The sequence below is a fragment of the Crassostrea angulata genome, chromosome 5, assembly GCF_025612915.1.
Source record: "Crassostrea angulata isolate pt1a10 chromosome 5, ASM2561291v2, whole genome shotgun sequence".
In the NCBI taxonomy this organism is placed as follows: domain Eukaryota; kingdom Metazoa; phylum Mollusca; class Bivalvia; order Ostreida; family Ostreidae; genus Magallana; species Magallana angulata.
The window spans coordinates 46,021,444-46,033,025 of record NC_069115.1 but is presented as its reverse complement, the minus strand read 5'-3'; the positions used below and the strand labels follow the sequence as shown (position 1 = coordinate 46,033,025).

Sequence of the window (11,582 nt, the reverse complement as noted above, 5' to 3'; positions counted from 1 at the left end):
TATCATCACAATCAGACAATAGCGTCTCATTCAATGAGTACGATACTTGTAAGAAATATATGTACCTAGTCTTGTGCTTTCAATCTGATTAAAAATCAGCCATTCTCATACGCTACCACTCCCAAGCACGGTAGCGTGTCAGAACGGCTGATTTTTATCAGTCTTTTTGAAAATTGCCAACATTTGAAATTGAATACATTCACCTATCTAAAAATACTTTATAAATCAAGAAATAAAAGCAAATACTTTGTGATTTTTTAATGAAATGATAAAAATAGCAACTTCCATACAACCACTCTCTCCAAAACACAGACTCCACACATGAATTACAATAAAAAGATAATGACAGAAACTTTGATACAATGTGACATGTCCATTCACTCTGTCATCAAGAGTTCATCTATTCCCCAGTCCTCAAAACTTCCATCAGGGAGAAATCGGCGAATAATAATGGGGATTTTCCTGGCTCTACAACGCAACAATAAGAGATCAGTTTTGTTTCTTCTGTTTAAAATAAAACTGGTGGAGTGACAAAAGTATAAACTTGTCAAAATACTGAACATCAACACCACACTAGATTATTAATGCTGATGCTGATTATTATAAATAATGAGAATCTATCAATCCTTCTCATCTGACTTCCTTGCCAGTGATCATGAATTGAAAAATTCTAACATTTATCTCCAAATTAATTCTTATTTATTACCAGCTCATTGATTTAATAATGATGTTGATACTTGACAATCCCTAAATCACTCTCCAACTGAATGATTTCTGTAACTTGTGGAACCTACTTGAGTTCTTTCATGGCAATCAGTAGTGGGTCAGTCTCTCCTTCTAATTCCACCATTACAGGTGCACACATACTATGGGGCAAAATTAACATCGTTTGAAAAATTTTAAACATATGTACAAAGAGTAATGATTGTACTAAATGGAAGTGATACTGAATGATGAAATAATTCAAATAATGAGGGGAAAAGAGGTAATTCAAAATAGAAGGAAAGTCAACGAAAATGCTGTAAAATTGAGATTAGGTATCTTGAACATCATTCTCTTGAATACATTACCATGGATATAACAAAGAGATTGAAGCCCCAACCACTCTTTCTTTTTTTAATTTTAACTGGTAACCGAAAACCTTGGATAACACAAAGTTTTGAGATGAATATATGGATATAACATAGTTTGCAGAAGTTTTCATCAGGTGGGAGTAATTATATATTGAGGAAACCTACGCAATCTGCAGTGCCCTTGTTCCTAAGACTCTTGCACGCTCATATTTGGTCATGTATGGGGTTGTGATTCGTTTTTGGGGCTCAACAGCTTGAGTTGCTTGATCAGCTGGGAGGATGTCAATTGGGTCACCATCCTGTAAAAATAGTGCATGAATAAAGAATATATACATGTACTACTATATTGTTCCTAATCCAAACCATATAAGAACTACCTGGTACCAACAAAGAGCTGCAAATGTTTAGCATTATGAAATGGGTATCATTTTCTATACTCTGTCCCAGGTTACCGCTTCCCTCACCTTTTGATGAATTTTAATGAAAATACACATACCTTTCAAACAAGTACATGTACAATTGAAATCAATGTAAGGGGAACAATCAAAGATTTCTTTATTGAGACTACATCTATTTTTGCTCAGAAAAATTAACATGAATGAAAACAAACTGCTTACAGAGATTTATAAAGAGAAATGTTTACATCTTTTCTCAATTCAGAATTACTCAGGACACCTCACACAATTTTTTAACATTATCATCTGGGCACTTTCCATGTCTGCTGCAATGCAAAATCCACGCAGACTTTCCTTTTTTTGGTTGTGTATTGAAATATGAAGTGGTAGAGGGGGTCTTTCAAAACAGATAATCTGAACCTTTTTTTTATTCTTGTGGATAAAAGTAGTTTGGGCACATTTTCCGCAAAGGTATTTATGACTATTGAAATATTAAGCAAAAAAAAGGCAGAAGCAGAAACTTGGGACAGAGCATAGTACTTACATCAAAAGGTTTTTAAATAACATGGATTATTCTTAGAGATGAACAAAATTTTCTATGAAAATATTATAAATACACATGTGTGTATTGTGTAATATTTAAGTAATGAAGAATATCAACTGACATCTTGAGTTTCCACTGCTTCATCAAGAGGTTCGTCATCATCATCAATATCGTCATCAAAGCTAAAACAGAGAGATGTCCTCACATAACATTTAAGAATTAAAATTTGTCGACATGATAGCAAAAATACACTGTTCATAAATTATACTACCAATTTCAACACAGGATTCTAAAATAATGTACAAATATAGATCTAAAATTTTAAAATTACATCCATACAAAGCCAATCTGATTAAAATCAGATCCTTTGATCCGCTCACTCAGATCGCAAGGTAGCGATCTGAGTGAGCGGATCAAAGGATCTGATTTTAATCAGATTGATACAAAGCACCCTATTAAGAGTACCGGTAATTTTATTGTATTAGATTAGGCCTATACCAGTCTAGACGGACTCCCAAAACGGAGTCAACGGAAGTGAATTTCTGCAAGCATTTTGGACTCCGTTTTGGGAGTCTACGCATGCGCACTGGTACAAAATATGGCGATTTCTCAATGAAAACATGGGGTCAACAAGAAATCATCTTGCAAAGTGCTGCACGTGTTGGCAGACTTCTAAAATGTTTTAAAAGACCCAGGATATAATTTACTATCGATCGTATTTGCACGAAATAGGGGTTTATTTGCACTTAAGAAAGTTATTTCTCTTCGAAGTTGGACGTTTGGACGATGCTTAAAAAGTGATATTTTTGTATTTTCCGTGGAGTTTAATCGTTAATAAAGGGTAAATTGCATTAAATTTTACTTCTTTCGTATTGTGTTACAATTTAAAATCACCAAACATACAAATTGATAAGTGCGTAAACGAAAAAAGCTTTGAATACTAACAAAAACTGGTTGCTCTAGCGATGATTAAAAAACGTCTTTTTGGTATCTTAAAAATAGGATTGGTTGTTTGAAAGCCCAGAAAATAAAACAAATCGCACTCTAGATTCAATAACTCTTTAAATTGAACTGATAATTATCATCAACACAATTATAATCACTCGCGGCATTTGCGATGTTAGGAAACCATGTTAAATACATAATTATTCAAGATAATTGGATAATTTAGCATGAAAAAGATTAAAATGAGACTATACTTTTAACAAACAATGATAAATAAACATACCCAAGCGTTAAATGTATTTCAAAACAGTTATAATTGTGCGTGATCGAAGTTTTGAGTGAATTTTTCATTTTAAAAATTAATCTTACATAATACAAGTAAACGGTTATGAACATATGGCATTAACATGACACATAAACGTTCAGAAATGTTTTTGAAAGATGAGAATTAATTTTTGTCGTGTTTTGGGGCAATTTTAGAGATTTATTTAGAACTAAGGGGCATAACTCGCACGTTGTTTACATTAGAAACGCCATTTTACCGCAATGCATGATGGAGCCAAAGACTCCGTTTTGGGAGTTAACTCCGTTTTGGGAGTCCCGTCTAGACTGTATACCGGTAATGAGAAAAAAAAATTGTATTGTCAAGGAATATGCCAGTAATTGCGGGAATACTAAACTACTGTCAACGATGTTGATTTCATTTCAGAAATGTATAACTTTTATAAGACATTTTTTTTTAAAGTTGTCACAAAGCCTAAAATTTACTTGATTTTGAATTTCAAGACCGTGAAGTCCAATAAACAAATAGGTGCCTTTATAAGTAATTTTCGAGTAAAAATTCTCTACAAAACAACTTCAATATTATGATGAACGTATATCTAATTCAAAACCCCTGTTATATGATTTCTGTGTTCTTTATATTGATTGAAATGGTAATAAATTGCACTTACTTGTCGACATCGTGTTCATCGTCCGCCATGATAGACGCAATTTTTGTCTGTGTTAGACAGGTGCTTGTGAAATGTAAAATGCTTATCGAGCATGAATATATTTCCGGGTTTTGACCAGAAGAAGAAAAGAACAGAATTAACGTTTAAAAAAAGTAGTGATGTTTAAAATACCATTCCAACGAGAAAAATAAAAGATATTCAATCAGAAAATAAAGACCATGCATGCTTAACCAAAAGCGCTTAAGATCAATTCTATGTAAGAATCAATGATTTATAAAAGGGTCTGGCCACGCATAGTACTTTACCAGTTTTCCTTATATTTCATACATGGACACATCTAGGTTTAAAACGCAAAAAAAACCCACTAAAAGATGGTTGCTGGGGGTAACCGTTGCCATGGTAATCGAGGCTAAAGATGGGAAAATAGCTAAACTTACCTACTTTGAAGCCATATTATATATATAGAAGGTTTTACCCACTAATGTAAACTATCAAAGACATAAAACAGCCTTTGTCCTATTTTCAATTATTTAATTCTAATTATAAGAAAATTGATGGAGAAACCAATACTTTTAAAATGTTACCATGGAAACCGTTACAAATTTTTGAAATCAGTTTTCTGCGGTTTTTTGATAAGCCCAAATGGGAAACTGTTAAATTTTACATCCATATCAATGTCCATGCAATAAATATGTTATCATGAAAATTGCATCCGTTGCTATGGCAACAAGGCCAAAAATTAAGAAAAACTGAGAAATTGAAGATCATTTGGATATGCTTTCATTCCTGATTTTAGAATTTATTTGCAATTGTTTTAGTAGGAATTTGTAAAAATATATCTAAATTTTCATCATACACCACAAAAACCTTTGTTATGCAACAGAGAAGTGCTGTTGCTATGGAAAATTAAGTTGCGTAAAAAAAAAACACAGAAATTTTTATTTTTTGAAAAGTCCATAGCAACGGCATGCAGTTATTTTTTAGAAAATTTCAGATTTTTTTCAAGTGTCATTAAAGTTAAGGACATACTTTATTTTTTCTCACATTTGGTTTTATATATTTATTCATTATAAGTGAATAATATTCATTTAAAGATGCCTAAAAATAATATAATTTTCCTTATTTTTAAGCTTGTTACCATAGCAACGGTTCTCAATTTTCATACTTAAAATTTTAATTGCACAATCATAATAGTGGTTACCAAAAAATTCCAAGACTTGCACTTTTTATTCAAATTAGATGAAGAAAACAGATTTTAAATTTCTGTTTAGTAACCATGGAAACGCTCTAAAAATATGCGTTTCTCCATAAAATTTTTTTCTTTCTTTTGAAAAATGACAACTATTTTTAATAATATATTCTACCTTGGAAACCCCAAGTTCAGCACATTACTCACAACATGTTCTCAAATAAGCATTAAAATGCCATTTTTACATCTTTACCCTCGGTTACCATGGCAACGGGGCCACATAGCAACAAACAAACGGTGTTAGGCCTTTTTACTCACCAAAGATCGAATTGTCAAGTATGAAGAAAATCCATTACTATGCGTAGCCACCGAATTTTGATTCTTACATAGAATTGATCTTAAATTTCAATTAAGGTGGACAGGGACAGGGGCGGATTCAGCAAAATGGAAAGGGGGGGGGGGCAATCGATGAATTATCCCTCGGACCCTCCACCCACCCATCCACCCCTGGAAAATGTTCTGGATCCGCTCATGTTAAGTGCTATTTAGCCTGTAATTCGTTATATCCATATGATATAATCGACAAGGGGTCTAGTCTTCCCCTTTCTCTACCACCGTTTTTTCATACAGCACAGTTGTGATTATATACGATATAAAATCTGTTATATGCATATGATCGAAGTCTGCGTGCGACATCCACCCTCACGTAAAACATTTGATAATACCTTGATCCCTCCCCTTTTTTTAACCCCCTAGCTTCTTTTCGTCCAGGATGAATTCTTAAAAATGTTTGGATACGCTGTCTATAATTCGTAGTTTGGGAGATCAACCTACCAGTTTATTCCTTATGTGTATTTCACTCAGGAGACCAATCTCTCAATCATGACAAGAGTAAATTGATATCTGTATCAATATCGTCATCTTCACTCCACGGCCTCTAAAGGTATATAACATTTCTTGTTATATATTATCTAACCAACGCATAATTTTTTGGTCATCTTTATACGCCTGCAGAATCTGTAAACGACTGACAGTAAATTGTAAACAGCGACGGTTGTCCGACGGTATTTTTGGAATTCGCTAACAGCCTACTGCCAGATGTCATCTATAGCTATAAACTGTAAATTTTACAGCGGTCAACAGCCTATTCATATGATTTCTTTCGTTTGAGGGACGAATTAGATAGAAATCAATTTCTACTTGGTATAATAATGTATTAATTATCCGGAAATATAAGGTTTTCATTCGAATACCTGTTTGTGTCACCTGGTTCTTAAGAACCGCTATATAAAGAATTGCTCAGGTGTTAAATACCAGTTTAGGACGACACGTACAGCGCAAAGTTTAAATTTTCAGAATTGTTTTATTAAAATAAATAAATCATGTGATCCAACTTTATGCCATAATTATGTATTTGTACATTTAATATGCCAAATATTAAATAGCTGCAGCGTTTCGTTGTTAATTCCACACAATGTGTTGTTATTTACTAGTACATAGTATTCAGCTTTCATTTGGAAAGTAATGAATGGATTTAAAGGAGAACTTCTTTTTGGTGGGTGTGCAAGCGTAAAAAGATGTCAGTCAAAAAGTATATTTCTTTAAATATTAAGAATTATTTTACATTGTTCTGAATCCGTAACCACTTTTCGAACGGAGAGAAACGATAGTGGATTGGAATCTTCTTATAATTAGAACGAGCCAATATTAACCGAAACAATCTTCACTCCCCGTTACCTTTACTCATCAAATGATATGCATTTTGAAACCATCTTCTCCAGTCGCCAACTACATAAATATACAATAGTATTAAAATTAATGACAGTATGAAGACAACATGTTGTTTACGAATTCCATAAGTTTTGGATTTAATCATGTCCATAAATTGTGACGTATACTAGTACGTTTTAGAAGTAAGAGTACTCTTAAGAGTTTTTTGAGTGGCGGGTTCGATTCCCCCAAAACTGCTGCAATTTTTTGTTTTTCTCGTTACAATATCAAAATACACAATAATTGAAAGTTTGCTTTTTTTAAGATGTTATATGCAAGATGCCTCCAAAACTGTTGAAATTTGGTTTTTCTCTTAATTGTTACAATACCACAATAGACTATAATTGAAATAATTTGCTTTTTTAAGATGTTATAAAGCAAGAAATTGAAATCAAATTATCAAAAATTAGAAGTTTTTTTCTTATATATATAAAATCAAACCTTTGTGCCATCTCTTTTATTCTTTACCCCCCCCCCCCCCCCCCCCCCCAAAAAAAATGTTGTTTCAGTCGAGTAGCCATTATATATCTCGTTTTTCTACTAATTTATCAAAGATAAGTGTACGTGAAGACAATCTACAATCTTTCTGATTCAGCACACAATGGTCCTGTTATGCAGGTGTTAACTGTTGTTTTCTTTTTCACTCTCTCATCAGATTTTAAATCAACAATGAAAGGACTTTTTGAAGAAGCAAAACTAAACTGGATACAAATTTTTTCAATTTTAATATATTTTTGCTTTTATGTACATACTTCTGCATTGGAAATCTATGATCTGCACAAAATAACATTTGATTTGACAAATGAAGATAAAACATTATTTTCCCCTGGTATAAAAAACACTACTGCCTAGAGTTGCATATGATATATCCTACCAGTTGTGTTAAAACAATGGCCGTCTGATCCTCTAGATGGGCGTAAACCAGTAAAAGTTAAATAAATAAACCCCTCTAGAGGCCCCCAACACTGGGCATGATATACAAAAATATGTATGTACAGTAAAATTTGATTGTAATGTACAGCACTATTACAAGGAACGCCCAACTCAAAACCATTCAACATAAATAGATGCTGTGAATGCATGAATATCAAATTCTTCTGTTGCATCTTTTACAAGAAGGAGAGAGTTAGTTAAGCCAGATACAAACACCTTGGTGTGCAGTACATGCTATAACAAGTGCAGACAGATAAAATAGTTCATTTTGGGAAATATCAATGCAAATTAAAACAATTTAAAAAAAAAAAAAAAACTAAAAATATTTGACAATTCTTTCAATATTTAACCATTCCAACTCAAGTACCAAATAAAGCCTTTCAAACAAAAAGTGCAGAGCATCATCTATCCATCGCAGGGGGGCGATAAAACAAAAAATGCCGAAATACAACTATGGCACATTCTATTTGGTCCTTTTTTTTTTCTTGTCCTGGGGGGAGAGGGATAGAAACACTAGAATAACAATGTTGAGGAGCATCAGCTAAGCTGGTGGTACAATTTAATCGTTTATGAATAGCAATACCACAAACACTGACATCAGTACATCTCTCCAATTTGTCCACATACACTTACAGTATGAACACACTGGTTTACATGTTTTGTTTGTTTGTTTTTTTTTCTACAGAGTATATCACACATTGCTATTTTTCCAGAGACTGTCTCATCAGTTGTGAATCATACATATACATGAAATTTGTGACCCGATATCTCATTATCTATCGATATTAACAACCCAACTTCCACATGCTTAGCAATTCAGGGTGCAACTTAAGATTTTACAGAGTGAAAACTAATAAAATGTCACATGAATACAGTACAAAAACAAATCATTCAACTCGGCAAAACTAACGTAATCTTAAATATGAAATGACAAAAGATTATGCTGAGAGGAGCCAGCAATGTTTAGGAGTATATTTCTAACACATGGGTTTTCTGTTAGAGAGCTATAGAAAGCACCGACCTGTTTAAACAGTAATTATTGGTAAGAAGTTGTATTGGTAATACTGGACCCAGCTTATGACTGCGAAATGATTCAATTTAAAAATTAATTAAAAAAAAAAAAGAACAGAAAATAGAAATAAGATATTCATGCAGACAAATGCAAAAGTAATTTCAAGATACTCGTGAATGTTGGGAACTCCCCCCCCCCCCCCCCCCCCCCCCCCCATCCCAAATCCCAAATATGTTTTTAAAAAATAATTCTGCAGGGGACAATTCATGATGTGTCTTCTGCAGATGAGGTTGATATATAGCGACAGTCAACGACTGGGTCCCGTACCATCAGGAGACCAGTAACATTTATCACAGAATATTAATCAGGGACCAGTAACTCTTACATCACAGGTCTACAGTCCACGGCAGACTTTTGGCAGACTATCTACAAAGGAATACATCTTTACACGAAAAAAAAAATCATCTATGTACAACCAGCATTGTCTACTGCAATACTGCAGAGTCCATTGCATTTCATCATTATTGAATTTTTGTCTTACAACTATACAACATACAGAAAACAAAGTTGGCTTCTAGTTTCTTCTTGCTAAAAATTAGAATGACCTTTATCAGCAAAAATACTGTTTTTGTGTCCCTCAACATAAATAATAAAAGCCTCTCAGAAATAATTGTCGATATATATTCTCATACAAAGTAAGTTCTCTGCCACAATCATTCACATCCATGCGCTGACCATGCTGTGTAAGGCTGTATAAAAACGCTGCCCTGGGGACTCGCTCACACAGTACTAGAATAATTAAAACCCAATCTAACACAAATGTTCTAGATCAAACTGGTCCATTCTGCAGGGTTGGAGGTGATGAACTTGGTACGGTGTCTTTTTTATCTGGTGTGTCTTTGGCTTGAGCTCTGCAAGAAAAAAACATACAATGTACGCCAGCTTTTTTCTCAGAGGCAAGACAAACTTCATGAAATCGTGATGAGTGTATTTTAAACAACATGCTTGTAACAAATTTGATTTAAATTCTGATGAAATTGATTTCCCTTACAAACCAAAATCAATTTTATTCCCCTAATTGTAAAATGTACATTGTTAAACTTATCACATTTAACAAACTATGTCTACAATAAATCATATGCACTTGTCCCTGATGCTTTGTTTTTCATCTTTTTGACTACACATATAATCAGATATTCCTGCAATTCTCTATCAACATAAATTTGGTTGCACTCATTGGTGTCCTTATTATCTTTTCTTCACATAAGTTATGATTTTGTTTTGCCCCTCCCAACGGAGTATGCAGTTTTGTAAGACTTACACATTTTCGGAGGATGGATTCTCTGTGACATTGGAGGGCTCTGGAATAGGACCATTGGTTTCTGGGGATTTGTCCCCAGATCCCTGAAGATGACCTGTTGATTTCATCAGACCAGCACTGGTCAGGAAACTAAAGGAAACAAATAGTAAAATCTTAGTCATTATTCTTTGTTATTATACATGTATCATAAGAAAATAGGTCCTATTCAATGCTCTCCATCTCAGTAAAAAAAGATCAAAATATAAAAGAATGAAAGTAGGAAAACACAAATATCATTTATTTTAGTATGGATTAGTTTTCACAGAAATATCAATTTCTAAAAAAAAAAATTATTTGTCTAAAAAGTGAAGAGAGAGTATCAGTATTTGGCGATGAAGATATGTGACATAATATAAATGCACACTAGAATTCAGATCTTTATAGAAAGCAATAAATATGAGTTCACAATGATACTTAGAGGTGAATGAATGCCACAACACCTAGTACAGGGTTCTCCAATCTTACTCCTACTGTGTACAAGTGCCACAGTAAACATTTTGTTGCCTCGGTAAAATATTTATTGATACATTAAAGTTTTTCTACACCATAATAAAATTTACATGCACCACAGAATAGTTTCTCAGCAACTTAGTAAAATACTTCATGACAAAGTAAAATTTTCTTATTAATTGCATAAAAGACAGATCTCACAAAATGCATAGAACCACAGAAAAATTTTTAAATCAAAGGAGAACCCTATTAAGGATTTGACATATTTCTAAACTAGTTCACCTCAATCAATAAACATCATCAAAAGAGCAATATATGCTAGATTGTTCATAATTTCCCTTTTGTACATAAATGTACATGTATATATGTATGAAGCTTTTATAGAGATATAAAACAATTTTCCTCCTATTCTCTACAATTGAAATAAAATTTATTATCTTTCCATTTAAAAACTATGGAACACTAAACATTTCCTGAGGCTAGTTTTACTGTAAAGTCCAAAATGTATAGATCTGAAATAATGTGACCTTATTTTCTTTGCTATAATTCACAGACAAATTCACCTGTCCAATAAAATGGTACTTAGAGGTAAATGATTGTCAAATATTCCATACAAACTCTTGAATTCTTAAGATTTATTTGTTTTAAAAAGAATAGGAGAAATTTGTCTATAAAAGCACAGCTAGTAAAGCTATTAAATTAAAAAAAAAGAAATGTCTGAGAACTTAACAATTATCAAAAATTTCTGCACTTGATTTTAACTGTTCCAAAGAAAATGAAATTTTTGAAAAGTTCTAAGACAACCATGGAATTCTTGATGAAAGTGTTCATATATATATACATTAATGTTTTATCATAATATACAGTAATCCGTTCCCCAAAGATCTAGCTGAAGAACTGTAGCATTTTGAGAAAATTCAGTATGACACACTATAGAGCCCACCTTCTGTAAATGTAA

At 32.9% G+C, this 11,582-nt stretch overlaps 2 protein-coding genes across 6 annotated transcripts in view; both read right to left on the bottom strand.

Moving 5' to 3' along the window:
- Positions 1–243: 243 nt before the first annotated feature.
- Positions 244–3,994, bottom strand: LOC128183641 (DNA-directed RNA polymerases I, II, and III subunit RPABC2-like). The gene is made up of 5 exons (XM_052852744.1): positions 3,911–3,994; positions 2,134–2,194; positions 1,239–1,372; positions 795–866; positions 244–468 (listed from the first exon to the last, which is right to left on the bottom strand). Exons 1-5 carry the CDS (start codon positions 3,937–3,939, stop codon positions 378–380), a joined length of 387 nt encoding a protein of 128 aa, XP_052708704.1. The 5' UTR covers positions 3,940–3,994; the 3' UTR covers positions 244–377.
- A 5,021-nt stretch (positions 3,995–9,015) lies between these two features.
- LOC128182707 (serine/threonine-protein phosphatase 6 regulatory subunit 3-like) overlaps positions 9,016–11,582 on the bottom strand; it is a 22,400-nt gene continuing 19,833 nt past the window's right edge. For all 5 annotated transcript variants that reach the window (XM_052851432.1, XM_052851430.1, XM_052851435.1 and 2 more), the window contains 2 exons: positions 10,136–10,264; positions 9,016–9,725 (listed from right to left, as the gene is read on the bottom strand). In XM_052851432.1, the coding sequence (XP_052707392.1) occupies positions 9,644–9,725; positions 10,136–10,264 (211 nt within the window). In that variant the 3' untranslated portion in view covers positions 9,016–9,643. The remainder of the gene's footprint in view (positions 9,726–10,135; positions 10,265–11,582) is intronic.